Source organism: Condylura cristata, unplaced genomic scaffold (assembly GCF_000260355.1).
Source record: "Condylura cristata isolate star-nosed mole 26May11 unplaced genomic scaffold, ConCri1.0 scaffold00001, whole genome shotgun sequence".
NCBI lineage: Eukaryota > Metazoa > Chordata > Mammalia > Eulipotyphla > Talpidae > Condylura > Condylura cristata.
In genome coordinates this window covers 2414001-2429747 of record NW_004567102.1, presented here as the reverse complement: position 1 = coordinate 2429747, position 15747 = coordinate 2414001, and the positions used below count along the sequence as shown (strand labels likewise).

General features: G+C 45.8%; 1 protein-coding gene across 3 annotated transcripts in view; it reads left to right on the top strand.

Annotated features, from left to right (window-relative positions):
* LOC101629121 (chromosome unknown open reading frame, human C6orf106) overlaps positions 1-15182 on the top strand; it is a 91311-nt gene extending 76129 nt beyond the window's left edge. For all 3 annotated transcript variants that reach the window (XM_004673404.2, XM_012722481.1, XM_004673403.2), the window contains one exon: positions 12546-15182. In XM_004673404.2, the coding sequence (XP_004673461.1) occupies positions 12546-12581 (36 nt within the window). In that variant the 3' untranslated portion in view covers positions 12582-15182. The remainder of the gene's footprint in view (positions 1-12545) is intronic.
* Positions 15183-15747: the final 565 nt, after the last annotated feature.

Sequence of the window (15747 nt, the reverse complement as noted above, 5' to 3'; positions counted from 1 at the left end):
GCTTTAACCCGCTGCGCCACCAGGGAGGGCCCGTAAGACATTTCTTAAGCTGATGAACTCATGGTGTATTACCTTTAGGATCGTTTAGAAATAGTACTTGCAAGAACCATGGAGAAAAGGTTTCACTGGAGATGATGTCTAAACTGTTGACTATAATGCAGAGAGACTGTGGAACTGAGATCCCAAAGAGAAGTTGGTGGAGCCTCTAATATAAATAGAATCTTATTTGGAAAGCACTTACATGAGCACCCAGCAAGACCTCTGGGAGCATTTCTGGCTAAAATTGAGTCACTGCCACCTTTTAAGTCTCCTTAGGAATAGGGTTAAGGTATAGATAGTCATCCGTAAGTATTAAATACACCATTATGCTATTTAGAATAGTATACAATGTACAGTAGGAGACTTGAAGAATAAAAGACATTAGCCATTTCAATCAGCAGATTATAGTATAGTAGGGGACATGAAACATGTATGCAGCCATTAGAGAAAATGGTAAGACAAAGTGTGAATTTGGCCAGTAGGAAACATGAAGTGCATAATTTGTGTAGAATGACTGGGGAGTTAAAAGCTAATAAAGGCAGTTGACAGAAGATTTTCAAAGAAAGGGCTGATTTTTATGTATTTATTTTTAAGATGTGTTTTATTTATTTATGCATACAAGAGCTGAGGTGTAGGCCAGAGGTGCAGGGTTGAGAGGATTCACCAGAGACAGAGTGGGGAACTGAACAGGTGAACCTACTGAAATAGACTGCAGAGGGGAGCAGCGGGTGAGACAGGAGAGGTCTGCTTGGCCATGTGGGTCAGCTCCCTGGCCGGGGATCAAACTCATGCTTCATTGGCTGCCGATAGCTTCATAGTGCTGAGATTTAACCCCTTGTGCCACCAGAGAGGCCCTAGACCTATATTTAAAGACAGGAAGGAGAGTGATATGACAACAGTTTAAGTGCTGAGGGTGGGATGAGTGTGGGACATGTGGTCAGAGATGTGGGTGATGGATTCGGTATGTTGTTTGAGGCGTAGAGGATGAAATAATAACAAATGACTGTGAAAGAATTGGGACTATACTTAAACATGTATCTTAAAGAAGAAATATGTAAGTACTATATGAATATAATTTCACAGCCAGTGAAAAGCAGAGCTGGAGTTCAGATCCATGTTTCTGAAAGACAGTTCTTAATAGCTGAACCCAGGCTTTCTCTAGGTCCTCCTGTTGGACTAGAGGCTGTGTTGCCAGTGGAGAGCATTAACTGAGTCAATCAAGGAATAAAATAAAGTGACTTTATAAACTGAGAATTGCCAGTGGCATCTTTCTGAAGAGTTCCTGCTGAGTCTTTGTTCCTGCTTGATTAAATTAAAGACTACTTTTCTAACCTTAGCATTTTAAATAAGTAACACCCTTTCCTTTATGAATGAATGGAAAGGATTAGGGATAGATACCCTTGGGGCTCTAGAGTTGGCCCAAGTGTTTTCACTTCACCCCAGATGCCATCTTTATTGGACAGGGAGAAGGAGTGTCTGATGTCCTTGTGTCAGGGATCACTGAGTTGGCAGTAGATTTGATTTACTCTAAAGAAATCCTCTGCCAGCCATCGAGGCTGGGAAAGAACATGATGCTCTGCGAAGCCCGTGACACAGCTTTAGTAGGTGCATAGTTTCCTGCTGTCCTCGTAGTTACAGTTTAACTTGCTATGGTTGGTAGGCTGAAGTGAAAAGATTGCTTCGTGCACCTGCCCGCAGAGGGCAGGTGGATATGTCAACATACTGGCACATCTGTCAGTGCCAGGAACATCCCTGGAGCCCTCCCCAGCTGCCCGTGAATAGCCGTCAACCCCCTGGACTCAGTGCTCTCACCCAGAGGAAGCTCTGCATAGGAAGGCCTGCTCCTGCGGCATCATACAGCCCGCGAGCGCTGACACTTCCCTGTGTGAGAACTGTCAGAGGGAGTAAGTCTTATGCTGACCTGCTACAAAAGTTCGTAAGTCTGATTCCTTGATTTACTAAAAATTGACCTCCTTGGCAGCTCACTTAGGGCGCTGTGTCCCAGGTGAACCATCAGATCACGTGTTGGATAAGGTTAGATACTGTTTTTAATGAGCCCTTTTGTGTGATTAGCTCAGCAGCCTCTGAGGACAGTCACAGTAGGAGGGATGCTCACTCTGTTGACTCAAGGCTAGTTTTGCTATGAATTCTAGCTCTCTGACTCACCTCTGGAGGCCAGCATAGCTTTTGTTTGGACAGTGTGAGATTAGTGGAAAACAATTTACAGAGGTGTGGAAGGAGAAAATAAGGCCTGTTAAAATTAAAATGTCTGTAATTGTTTTAGCCTTGAGGTTTTTTCTGGAAGGTCTTACAGAGGAGTAGGACCAACCAATGGTCTGATCCAGGACAGCTGGGAATAAGAATGTGGCTGGCAAAATCCAAGAATGTTCTTCGGTACAGCTGAGTGCTTCGCATCCTATATCCAAAAGAGTGATAATTTACCCCGGGAATGCTGAAAAAACAAATACATTTATTTTGTTACTTGAACTATGGCTCTTGTTTTGTGTTTGTTCTTTAAAAAAAAATTGAAGCTGGTATATGTCATATAGTTCTCCTTTAAACTGAATTACAGTCTGAGCCACTATTATTATTTTCGCCAAGTGCTGGTTCAGAAGGAGAAGCTTGTTATTATCTTTGTGGGAAGGTTCATCACAGTCCTCCAGCATAAACCACTGCCGAGTGCCATCTGCCCTGCCTGCCCACATTCCCACCTGCTCCTCTTCCCCCCTCTCTCTCTCTCTGATAGCCACCCTTTATGCCTTTTGGATCTGGAGTTACTGCAGGAATCAGTCTGCTTTTATTATATCAGAAGTCATTTCTTTTCTAACCTGATGTCTGTGTTGACTAAAGCACAGAAGAATTGTTTTTCTTCGATTTAGGAGCTGATTTAGAAATGGTAATAGAGGCTGTTGCGGGAGATTTGAAAAAGGCAAATCTCCTGCTCTCAGGGCCTGAGGGCAGATTGACTTATGATCTATTATCCATTTTGAAGTAGGCAATCAGTTTAACATAATAATAAGGGATGGGTTTGAAAGAATTTAGTGGAATTGGGCCTGACACTTGCCCACTTCAGAGAGCACTGGATTTGAGCAGAAGGCAGGTGGTTGGTGTCTTTAGCTAGGCTAGTGGTTGTGTGAGGCAGTAGAGAACATTGTAACCTCCCTGCTGTCTTGAGACCTGAGTCTTTTTTTTTCAGGTGTAGACCCTTTTCAAGAAAGATGTTTCAAAGGGAGGTTAGCAGGAAAGCTTAAGTACCTTGATACTTTACTGATTTCAAGTTCTTATCTGGCATGGGACAGGTAGCAAAGGCATGCTACTCCCAAGGTAGAGGCTAGTGAAAATTTGGTAATAAAAGCTATAAAACTTACATTTATTGAGCACTTACAGCTATTCACTGTGCTGAGGATTTTCAAATTTTAATTTCTATTGTAAATTATCAATATAGGTAATTTAAGGGGTCAAATAGTTCTTCAAAGTTTATTACCAAAATACAGTCACCTCCCTACCTTCCAGCCACCATCATTCATTGTCCAGAGACAGCAGGCTAAGTGTTGACATGCATTACTTTGTTTAGTCCACATGGCATACAGCCTCTGCTTATACAGTGCTGGGACTGGAGGTTCGCAGTTATAAGACTTTCAAAATCAAGGAATCAGATTTATGAATTTTTGTTCTATGACTTGCCAAAGTCATCATGCAGCTAGGTTATGAACAAAAGCAGCTGTTTTTGACTTTGAGCCTCATGTACTACATTGCTTTCCAATTACAAATAATGCTCAAGCACATTTTTATCAGCTGAGCTAACAGCTGTGGGCTAGGGAGATTATGTTTTCTATAGTGTACATCTACAGTTCAGGTGAACATCATGCTAATTATTGATCAAATATTATGTGACTTCTCTGCTCCCCACGAGCTACTATGGAAGTTTGCCTAGTTTGTTTAAGGAACAGAATGAGGAAGGAGGAAAGTAGAGGGAGAGGATGGAAACCAGATTATGGAGAGGCTTGTGGTCCTTTGTAGAGTGTTGACTTTTGCTCTGAGTGACACAGAATCATTAAAGGATCTGGAGCAGAGGAGTGAGTCTGACTTAATGTTAAAGGATCACGGCCCTTATGTGGTGAATACAAGGCAAGGTTAGAAGTTGGGCACTAATGGAGAAGTCAGTGCAAGAGAAGAAAGGGGCGGTCTGCACGTGAGTGTTGGGAGCAAAGGCAGGAATAGTTGTATGAGTCTGGATCTTGTTTGAAGTTAAAGGTAATGGGATTTGTTAATGGTTTCAAAGAGGATGTAAGAGAATATAAAGGACAACACCGAGGTGTTGGTCCTGCCAACTAGGAGGATAGAATACCATTAAGAGAGAGGGGAAAGGCTGTGGTAGAGGTGGGGAGATACCACCTCTGTTTTTAGACACATGAGAGACTTTTGTAAGCACAGAGTGGGAGATGCCAGTGGACTGTTGTATATCCAAGTTGAATATAGAATTTAGGAGAGATGTCTGGGTGGAGACAGACATTTGGGAGTTGTGTGGTATGGTTAATGCTGTGAGACTGGTTACAATGAAGTGTAGAGTAGGGTTTCTCAACCAGCTGGCGAAGACTGTTGACAGCGGAGTCAGTGAAGTCTTCTGGGGGTGGCAGGGGAGTCTCCTGTGCTTTATAAGATGTTTAACAGCCTTTGCCTACTAGATCCCCAGAAGTACAACCCCAGTCCTGACTATCGTAACTGAAAATATTGGGTTGTCGGAAAAGTCGTGACATCTTTTTTCTTTGAAAAACATAGACAAAATGTGTCATGACTTTTCCAACAACCCAGTACCTCCAGAGATTGCTGTCGAGTAGGATTGGGGGAGGGGGGCAGGGGGGAATGACAAAATACCCCTTTTGTGAACCACTAGTGGGTAGGTAGAGAGAAGAGGTCCAAGAACCCAGCTGAATGCCCTCCAATGTGTAAACGATCAACCCCATGTTATTCAGAGCATCTTTAGTGGCTCTTGACCCACAACACTCTTTGTCACTTTTGTAGTTATACTTGTATTTAGCAGAAATAATGAGGAAGTTGTGACTTGCTCATGTTCACACAGTAAGCTGGATGGAGGTGGACCATAGATTGGAACTCAGGGGCCCAGTTTGAGTGTAATGTTCTAGACTGCACTGTGATGGAGTTTGCTGGCAGAAGCAGTTTGTTGACTGTCCTCTGGAGTTAGTTTACATACTGCGTGTCAGATTGTAGAGCCCTCCTTGCTCGTTTTCAGGAGCTACGTGTGGCCACAAAGGAAGCAGTACAGTACCACTAGGAACCTGCACACTTCCCTGGCAGATTAGCATATTCTCTACGGGAAGGACTGACTTGATAATATGACCACTCACCTTTGAAAACCCAGTGGGGCCAGGAAAGTCCTCCTAGCCTTGCTGTGTTTGCTTTGGCATGGGTCATGTGTGCATTTTAAAAATAAATTAAACAAACACTGTGAACCTTAGAAAATGTCTTTTGTTGTTTGTAACATTACTATCTGACTGAGAATAAAAGGTATCTCCGGGGACTCTCCCCTTTGCACCCCCACAACTTCAAAGCTGTTGAGCACCGTTTTGTTTGCTTTGGGGCTCTAAGCATTGTGTTAGACTGGTCTGATGCTAGGCAGCCTTGTAGTGTTTTTCAGGTAGCCAGCGGATTGTATTTGGGTTATAAGGATGTATACTTCCCTGTACCCTGAAGTTAGCATTTCAATTTCTGATGAAAGTTTTCAAGTTAGACTAGTGAAATTACAGGTTCAAACAGAGAAATGTAATTCAGAAATGTGAGAATTTGTCTCCTGGTATATATGCTCAGGTTTCAAATTGGTTTGCTCTCGTTAACTCTGTGGTAACTATATTCCAGTGGTGACAGGTGCACAGTGTAAGATCAGGAGCTGTTGGGGGAACGTGGGTTTCTTCAGTCTTAACTTTGAGACACATTACAGAGTTGTAGATGTTCACTTGGCAAAGGCTTGAGTTTGGGGATTTTTGCTGTGACTTCACTGGGCCAGTTTCAAGGGCCAGTTGAAACTGCTTTGCACAGATCACTTTGATAGTTAGTAGGTGCTTGCTCATCCTTTTGCTAACTCTTATCTCCAAAGAGTTCACTCTGATTGCATAGATGTGGCTAGCACATAGGAGGGAACAGAGCCAGTGAAGATGAAATATACTGTGCTCCAGTTAACTTTAAAGATCATAGGAGTTTGGATAAAGTAGAAAACAATGAGGTTTGGAGTAACCAGGGAAGTGATAACTCCATGGATGATAGATAAACTGAATTTAGAGGAAAGAGAAACCACATACAGGAAGGCCCAGAGGCAACCACAGGTAGGGTGTGTTCCTGGGCCCATGGCCAGCCTGGCTGTGGTGAGTGAGGTGTGTGCTTAAAGAGGGTGAGGCAAATTTTGGAGGAAGACCTTTGAGAGTCAAGCAGAATAGACCTCATCTTTAATGTGAAGGGAAACAGTGCTTGCAAAGCTTTTGAGCTGGGGAATAGCAGGATGAAATCAAATATGACTGAATGGGACCAAGAGGGTTTTTTCTCCTCAGTTAGTTAAACGTTTTGGGAGGCAGAAGGGGGTTAGGCTGTGAATTATAAGAAAAGTAGGGGAAGAAAGTGATGTGAGAGAGAAGGGTTACAGAGCTTCAGTGGAAACTGAGGAGAAATGGCACCAGCAGCCTTACCCTAAAGGCTCAGCTGGATTTCTGCAGTGCTTGCCTGGGTGACATGCCTAGGAACTTGAATCAACTGCTCTTCTCTTGGGTGTCTTCCCCAGAGAGATGTTTAGTCACTCTTTCTGAATTTTTAGGAAACTTTTGTGCCCTAGGAGATGGTTGTGACGGAGCTATGTCTGCCAGCCGAATTCTAGCACACTTGCTGTTTGTTACAGGAGATCTTTGAGGCTACTTCCAAATAGCAAATTGCTTTTTCTGATGTCTTTACTGAGAGGGATAATCAGACTCAGCTAGTGTCATCTATGATGTAGAACTTTAATAATGTGTTTTCATTCACACATTCACAATTCTGTCTGAGTTTTATTCTTGGTGGTGATTTTCTTGATTTGTTGAGGAGTTCAAGCCTCCTGGAGTTGCCTTTGGCCATGGGGAGCTGTGGGTGAATGATGGAGAAGGAAGTGGAACACATGATGGAGAATTGGGTGGGTGGATGGATGGGGGTTGTCCTTCCAGCAGGAAGTTAAGAGCAGAGAACTGTTACACAGGTAAGCATAAAAATAGTTTTACCAGACTTAAAAAAAGTTCAGTATGCTTATGACTGAGTCAAGCTTTTAAGTAGTTTTAGCACAGCCAGAAGGTTATGAACTGAGCCTCCCTTCTGATCAGTCCTTGTGTATAAAAATAGGTTTCTTTCCTTTTCTTTGCCTCATTCTCAGCCAGTGTGTCAAATACCTGTTTGCAATTTTGAGGACGGTCACATGAGAGTGGCTTGTCAACAGCAGTGTTGAAATTCCCCTCATGCTGGTGTGGCCTCCCTCTGCCATCAGCATGCTCCTGGGAGGGGGCAGATCTGATGGGATTGGCCAGGGAATGCAGGCAGGAGGGGTGTTAACTGGTGCTGCAGCCAGTGTGCCCTGGAAGAGCACTTTTTTTTTTTTTAATTTTTCAGCAGCCACGCAAGCAGAAGCTCCCGTATTTTTACTAACCTTCATGAACCTTTTTATTTACTTAAGTCACAAATAAAAGCAAAAGCCAGGATCATAAAGCTTTTATTTTGTGATGGTTTACCTAAACCAGAAGCTATCATACAGAAAAAGAGTGATCAGAAAGCTCTTTGTTTCATTAGGAGTTTCAGCCTTTTTATCCCCCTAGATTGAAAAAACAGTGGTCCGCCATTACAGAATAATTAGCTGTTCTCATTTTACTGATGTTTGAATTTTACTGTGTGTCAGGTACCATTGACACAAGCAAGCATCACCTTCACCAATGGGTGGGTTGGCTGTACTTATTACTGTTAACAGTACAGATATTGCAGAAATCTGTTTCCATGTTTTCTAGTACATCGGTTATGTTTTCTCTCACTAACAGTTTTTCAGTACTATGGGGGGCGGGTGGTCAATGAGTGATATTTACTTCTGTGTAGTTTTAACAAGAACTTAAAAATATCAGCTAATATCAGTGATAACCAAATCACTGGCTGGGAATGACAGGCTAGTCCATGAACAACTGTAAACTATTGTGAAAAACAGATCAAAGAAAGAATTATTTCCTTTAAGAATAGGCTTAAAAGTCACAAGTATTACATCTTAAATTGTCCTTTCAGTAGATTTTGATGAATGAAACTGAGTTTATCTTTTATGTCTATAAATGTTCTCTTAAAAATATTTTAGAAAATTGGCCAAATTATGACTTGCAATAATTCCATTGTGGAAGTACAGTTCAGGACCTGGCCCAACAATTGTAATCGTTCATCTGGCTCAAGGCCAGGGTCTCTTTCCAGACACCAGCGAACAGGGAGACACCTCTGCCTTAGCTGGCAGGTACAGCATTTCATTGCTTTAACAGGACTCACCTGCCCTCTAGCCAAGTATAACAGAGGTCCCAGGGTTCACAGCTATATGAGCAATTCGCTGAAAAGCTTAGGGAAGTTGAGGCAAACAGGCAGTATCTATGGACTTTACCAGGTACATACTCCTGTCCCATAGATGTGGGGCTGCCCCAAGAAATGCAACCTTTGAAAACATATTTCTCTGCAAGTTGGGTAGACTCTGGGGAACTGGCCTTTCAGTCTGGCCAGGAGTTCTTTTCTAGGTTTGATTTTTCACACTCTTATTAACTTGATGAATCCAGCCTTACTGCTTATTCCTATGAGAAGATTCCTCAGAGAGAGAAGGGTGGCCTCAGACTTCCTGAGTTTGGGGTGACCACGCTAATGGCCAGTTTTTGAGTCAGTGTTTAATGCCAGGCTCAGACCTCAGAAGAGACTAAACATTACCTGTGTTGCCAAACCCGACTGTTAGCCTGGGATGGGAGACATTAGCTACCAGAACCAGTTACACCAGGTCTTGGCACTTCATTGGAGCTTGAAATGTGGATGGCCCTCCCTTTTCAAATATAGCTCTATCCCACTGTTAGAGGACACTTTCTGGGGCCTCTCTGTTGGCACAGGGCTAAGTCTCAGCATTATCATGCTAGTGCTGAGGAAACTGGAGTTAGATCCTAGCCAGGGAAGTGACCCACATGGCGCAGCAGACCTCTCCTGTCTTGCCTGCTGCTCTGCTCAGCAGTGTACTTCAATAGATTTGCCTGTTCTGCTCCCCACTGTCTCTGGTGAATCCTTTCACCCCCTACACCTTTGGCCTATACCCCAGTTCTTCTGTGCATAAATAAATAAATCTTTTTTTAAAAAAAAAAAGAAAGAAAGAAAGAAAAGACACTTTCCGGTTGGCTCATGCCGTAGGACACCCTGGACAAGCTGTTCTTGGAATCTCCGCCAGACTTTTCCTCTATAACTGGTGTTGTGTTGCCTCTGTTCTGTGATCCACTTGTGACACCTGTAACCCTACGTGTGGGAAGTCTAGATGATAAAATGGTTTCAGACTAGAACTGGCTCCCTCTCCCTTCCTTGAGGTGATGGTAGTTAATTTGGGAGGAAAATAGCGCTTGTTGCTCAAGCTGCTTTTCTGCACCAATTAAATATCAACAACTCCAGTAAGCCTTACTCTGGGTGAAAGGGGATTGGGTAGATTTTTCTTCCCAAAAGGCACATAACCTCAGTCAGCAAACAGAATCAGCAATAATTTCATAGTCTTAGGTTGGTTAACCCCTACACTGACTGCCTAAGGCTAGGGCATTCAGGTAGAAATCTGAAAATGCCCACATCTTTATTCCCCTTTCTGCCAGCTGCACAGGCCTGTTTCACTTGTCTATAAATGGACTGTGCAACAGCCGATGTTATGAACACCCTTCTCTGAGCATCCAGACACATCACCAGGCTAGTAGTTGCTGTATAAAGGCCCATGTGAGGTGTGAGAAGCTTTGGTCTATAAATCACTTAAATTTAGGGGTGGGGGGTATGTTTTATAGGAAACAAATGCCTTGTGGGTTTTCTTCTCACTGCAGTTTTTCCTGCACTGTGGCCTTTGAGTATTGATTCTAAGTCTTATGGAATTGAAGCTATAATTTTGCTTTCCTTGGAGACTCCTGGATGATGACTGTCATGGGAAGTACTATGTTGGAGCAGTTTGTTTTACGTTTCTTTACTTTTCTCCTCCGGTGGGTGTGACTCACTGACCAGGCCCCACAAAATGGAAGCTGAGAGCCCTTTGCTATTCCAGATCACACTTGGCTGCATGGGCTAGTGTCCGTACTGTTCAGGTGTTTACATCCTTAGCTCACCCTGTGGAGGCATGGTTGACTGGGAACTGGCAGACAGTGGCATTTTTAAACACCACTTCTCTACTTACCAGCTCTGTGCCCTTGATCCAATTACCCAGATCCCCTCACCTCTCTGAGCTGGAAGAACGTATTTCTTCAAGAATGGATCTTTGTGAGAATTCAAGAGAAGGTGTTAAGATACTGCAGTGGCTCCTCATTATGGGCCTGCCCAGCCCCTAAATTCATCTTTTCGGGATTGTTTGTTCAGTGATACCACAGAGCAGCTAGAGACATACTTCTGGTCTTTTGAGACCTTGTATGGAATAAAGGAAGGAAAAGAAAGAGTAGTTCCACTGCTTTGCACTGTAAAAATCACAGAAACTTAAATCTCATGTTTTTATTCTTGGCAGCTCCAATCTCTCACCTGAGTGAGCAAATGGGCATTTTTTTTTCCCCCTTTTTAGGGCGTAGGGGGGAATATTCTTTTTCAGTCTCCTGGGCCAGCTACTCTGTGTCAATTCCTTGAACCATAATCTGGAAAGACTTGAGGAGCTTGAGATTGTAGAAGGGGAAAGGCCCGTACTCAAGGTCACGTGATGAATTGGTACAAAGCCAGGCGTAGAACCCAGATCTCCTCAGAGTTGGGTGTGACCTGTACCCCACTGCAGTCCACTGTGGTGCATCTCCAGTGAGCCCAGCCTCTCCCAGCATCTGGAGGCTGAGACCAGGGGGATGACGTGACCTGGAAACACATGCCCTAGCCTACGCCACACTACCGTAAGGCCTGTATTCCTGTGACTTAGGGGAGCTGACGCTCTAGGAAGTGTGAGAAATTCCTGTTTCGATTGTTAATTCAATAAATACATACTGGGTACCTGCTAGGAACCAGGTGCCACGTTGAGTGCTGCGGAGATGGCAGCGGCAGCAGCAAATCATACTGAGAAGGGATTCTTCTCACCGGCAGCTCTGCAACCAAACACTTCAGAGAAATGCCTTTTTTTTTTTCTTTAAGGCCGTCCCATCAAACTATGGAAAATGTCATCTCAGTCATTCTTATGCTTAGATTGGGAATACTTTTACTTATTTGTTTGCTGGTTGGTTGATGTATCTTACAATTAAGAGGCATAGGATCTCAACCTTTCAGGTGTGTGTTGTCACACCTTTCTTTACATAGCAGGCAAGCATCGGGAGACTTCCCCTGGTCACATAGTTATGGCTGAGACATCCTTCTCCATGCCTACTTGGTCTCTTTGGTGCAAGTTCCCTATTGCTCTTGGGCCAGTTTAGGTACATCAGCTGAGTGAGACAGGTTACCAGCTACTTTACTCTCCTAGGTCTTGGCATGGATTGGGCCTTCCTAAGAGTATGCTCTGAGAAGAGTGATTTAGTCGTCCTCCAGCAACTTCATGAAGATGCTTTTGATACTAACACATCTTGGCCTCTCATTATTAGCATAAGGGAAAAGAAAGACTGTGAGGCCTTCTCCACCCAGCCACATGGCATAGGAAATGTCTTCAGGAATTTGCAGTAAACTTTATCATGTGGTTAAGGGAGAGGTGGTGTGAGGAACACAAAGATCAGGCATGGGCTTTAATCTTGGCTCTGCTTTTTATTACCTCTGTGACTTTGAACATGTTTCTTAGTTTCTGTAGTCAGATGGCAAGTGGGTGTGATAATACTCACCTAGACAGTGAGTGAGACTATGGACACACAACTCCTGGTACCCAGGTGCAGAGGAGATAGGCGTTTGTGCTTCAGTGTTTTGCTGTGGATGTGTCACTAACCAGCATCTCTGAAGGTACACACGGCCCTTTAGCAGAGAGACTGAGACATGTTGTCAAGAAGGAAGATGCCTTTGTGTCCTGGGCATGGGTACCCACCCTGAGTAAAGAAAAGTTGGCACTGATTGATGGAGAAGTTGAAAGATGAGGTCTCTCTTCCCCCAGCCTCCCTTCTCTCTGGATGGTGCGATTGAGAACTAGCAACTTGAAATGTGCTGATATTTGGCCTCCTGGCATTTTGTGTGGCAAACACGGCCCTTGCCCTTGCCTGTGTCTCAGGGCCTCCTTCTGACTCCCTGGGAACATAGACTCTATCACTCAGTTTGTTTGTCACATTAAACCTGCACCTATACCACCACTGACTGTGTTCACTCTCTTCCAGGGGCTCCATGGGCCTTACCCCTTCGGCCAGTCTTAAAACGGTGTGAGCAAGAAGAAAAATTAACAAAAGACAGAAGGCCTGACTTTGGGGGGGAGGGCGAGGGGTTCCTCTGGATTGCAGACACATCGCACGGACCCGTGGCTCTGACCCCCCATCTCAGAAGAAGAGGAAGAAGGAGAACAGACTAATTTTGAGTAAATGCTGTATGCATGTGTGAATGCTGAATCGCAGGAATGGCATTGAGGCTACCAAGAAGAAATCCGTGCAGCCACCTTGGGTTTTGTTTATTAGGCGTCAGTCTGACGAGTCATTAGTCACTTGGGAGGGAAAAAACATTTAAAGTGGGGGAAAAAAGCCATCTTTTGAAACAAAAATTACTTTGCCTACAGACAGGTTGTAGTTTTGAGCACATGTTAATTTTCCCCCCCTCTTTGCCCACTTTTATTTTAGATAAGGGATAACATACTCTTTATAGACTAGCTGCTTGCTCTGGAAGCAATTCAGGTTAAAAGCTGGCGTGGCATGTTTGGGACTCTGGGTCAGTGCTACAGGAGGACATGTGTCGTGCCACATGACTCTAGAAGTCTCTGACCCCATTTGTTTTTAATGGCATCGGCCAATGAGTTATCACCCTTTTCCTCTTCTTTTCTCTTTCATCTTCTGTTGATTTACACCTTTGACATTTGTATTCATTAACCCTGTGGCTTGTTACCATTAGAACCTCTCTGAAGACCAAACTTCCCTGTGTGGCCAGCAGAGGAAGCCTTGAGGACAGATCTCGGGTGACGTGGGAGTTTCAGAGGCTGACAGGTGTTCTTCTGCACACCCTTGTAACAATTCAGATTGCTTTTCTTCCATGTTTCCCTTGGCAGAGAGAAATGCCATCATGCTTACTGCTTTTTTGGATTCTTCGTGCACTGTGGCTTCCCCCTCACTCTGGGAACCGTGCCTCTGTGCTAGGTGTTTGTGTGTGCCACGCACGCGTGGGATTGGTGCAGCTCACCAGCAAGTGTGCAGCGGTGAGTGTGAGGGCGCCCCATGCTCCTCTGTGATCACACAGCTCCCTTCCCTCAAGTTGTCCTTTGTGGTGTTCTCACAGCCTGTTAGTAGAGGCTGAGCTGTTGAGGTATGAAAACACAGCCCCACATGGGGAGTTGGCCACGGGGATGGACTGTGTGATCTCGGAGACCACATTTAGTTGGAAATGAGAGCCTCTGCCCTAGCAGGGTGTTGGGTATCGGAGATGGTGGGCGAGGGGCAGCCGGGCTGGAGCAGGGCTGACTGGCTGGCTGCTCCCTTGGCAGGTAGCCCCACTGGCGTGCTGTAGATTCAAGCAGGTTGAGATGTGGACCTCTCCATGGGAAGCTTGAACCAGGCTAGAACAGCTGTCTGCCAAAGATACAAGAATATGCAAAGTCCCTCTTCTCTTCTTGCCCCCTCCTTCCCTTGAGTCTTGGTCGGTTTGCTAGCCGGGGATATGGATCTAAGGTGCAGTTGCAGGGTCGCCTGCCTGTTACCACACCACCCCCCACGGGGGTGAGACAGGCAAGCAGGGAGACCACGTGACAAGCGGCTGCAAGGGGTCATATAGCCTGGGTGTGGGTGCGGGTCTGCCTGCCTGTCTGTCTCTGTTTGGGTGTCTGAGTTCCAAAACTGTGTGTTGTTTGTTCCTCCTCATCCTCTTCTAAGACTGTTTTTTAAAGTTTGATTGTGGGAGAAAGCTTGTATGAAATTCGCCCTTTGCTTCCCCACCTGCCCCCCCCCCAAAAAAAAAGAAAGTAAATAAAAAGAGGAATAAATATTGGTCCACTGGAGAAGCCTTGGGAGGGAAGAGCCAGCCTGCTGAGAAGGGGTTGTAGCTGGGGCCGGGGCTAGACAAGGGCACACGCCAGAGCAGCCCCTTTCTGTACACGTGGTGTATGCCCCATTTCTGAGCAGAGGAGCGTCCTTGCAAGGTGCCCCCGCCACCACTGGCCCATGCCAGGAGCTCACAGTGGCTTTTTGGCTAGGGCCCTATTCACCCAGTCTGCTGCTGTTTGTTGGTGCCAACCTCCTGGGACACTGCCACCTTGGAGCCCAACGTGCCCTGCGCAGCACGTCTCAGGCTGCCCTGGCAGGATCATGGGAGGCTTTACATCCCTGGTTTTCTGACTCCTCATCTGCCCGAACGAGTGTTGCTGCCCGCTCCCGCCAAGGGCTCCCTGCCATTCTTCAGCAGCCGTGGCGTGGGCTGTGGCAGGAGAGACCTCGCCCTGCTGGCGGCCGCCTGTTCCTCTTGCTTGTAGGCAGCCTCACCCAGCAAGGCAACTGGCCCATGCATGTTGACTTTCCTTCCAAGAGCAAACCAATTCTGGGCACATCCTTGGAAAAGTGAGCTGCTCTCAGAGGGCAGGGCAAGCGTCGGCCACCGAGCAGGGCCAGGGAGCCTGTGGCGTCCCCACGACCAGGGGATGTCAGCACCACTCCTCTTGCCTCCTCCCGGTGGTTTGGGTTCTGAGCAACGCCTCAAGCCCTCCCCTGCCCTCCCCACCTGCTGGAGTGGTACAGGCTTCCTCTCATCTCAGCCCAGGGGTCCCGTTCCTCCGGAGTCTTCACCAGACAGCAGGCTGCCTCTGGGCAGGACCGGTGTCTGGCATCCATGAAGTCCGCACGAGGGGCCTGAGCCCAGCAGGGGAGCAGGGGCTCAGCCTCGGGAAGAGCCGTGTGCATGGAGTGAGGTGTGTGTGGGTGTGTGTGCACGTGTGCATGCCTTTTTTCCCTTTTGCCATGGGAACAGGCGGATTTGGGGCATTTTTCTACAAGAAACAACCTTCTCTCCCCAGTAAGAACTGGCCGTAACCTTAATCCCATCGAAGGCACTTCCAACCTGTAGAGAACCTCACCAAGACATCTTGAGGGTGGCCAGGGTGGGAAGAGGGTGTGCGAATAAAAACCTCCCCAAATTCAATACCGGAGCCCCCGCAGGACAGGATGGTGGAGTCGCCAGGATTCAGAATTGCGAACTGATTCCCTATCCTGCCCATCTGCCTCGCCTTCCCTTTGCTTCCTTGGGTGAATGTTGGGCAGCAGTGGCTGCCCCTCCACCTGGACAGTTGGTGTATAACAAGAGAGCTGGGTGGGTGTTGTGGTGGGGCCTCATGGTGCCTGGGAGGAGATGAAGATGAGGAGGTTTTTCCTTACTGTATAAATGAATATTTGTATG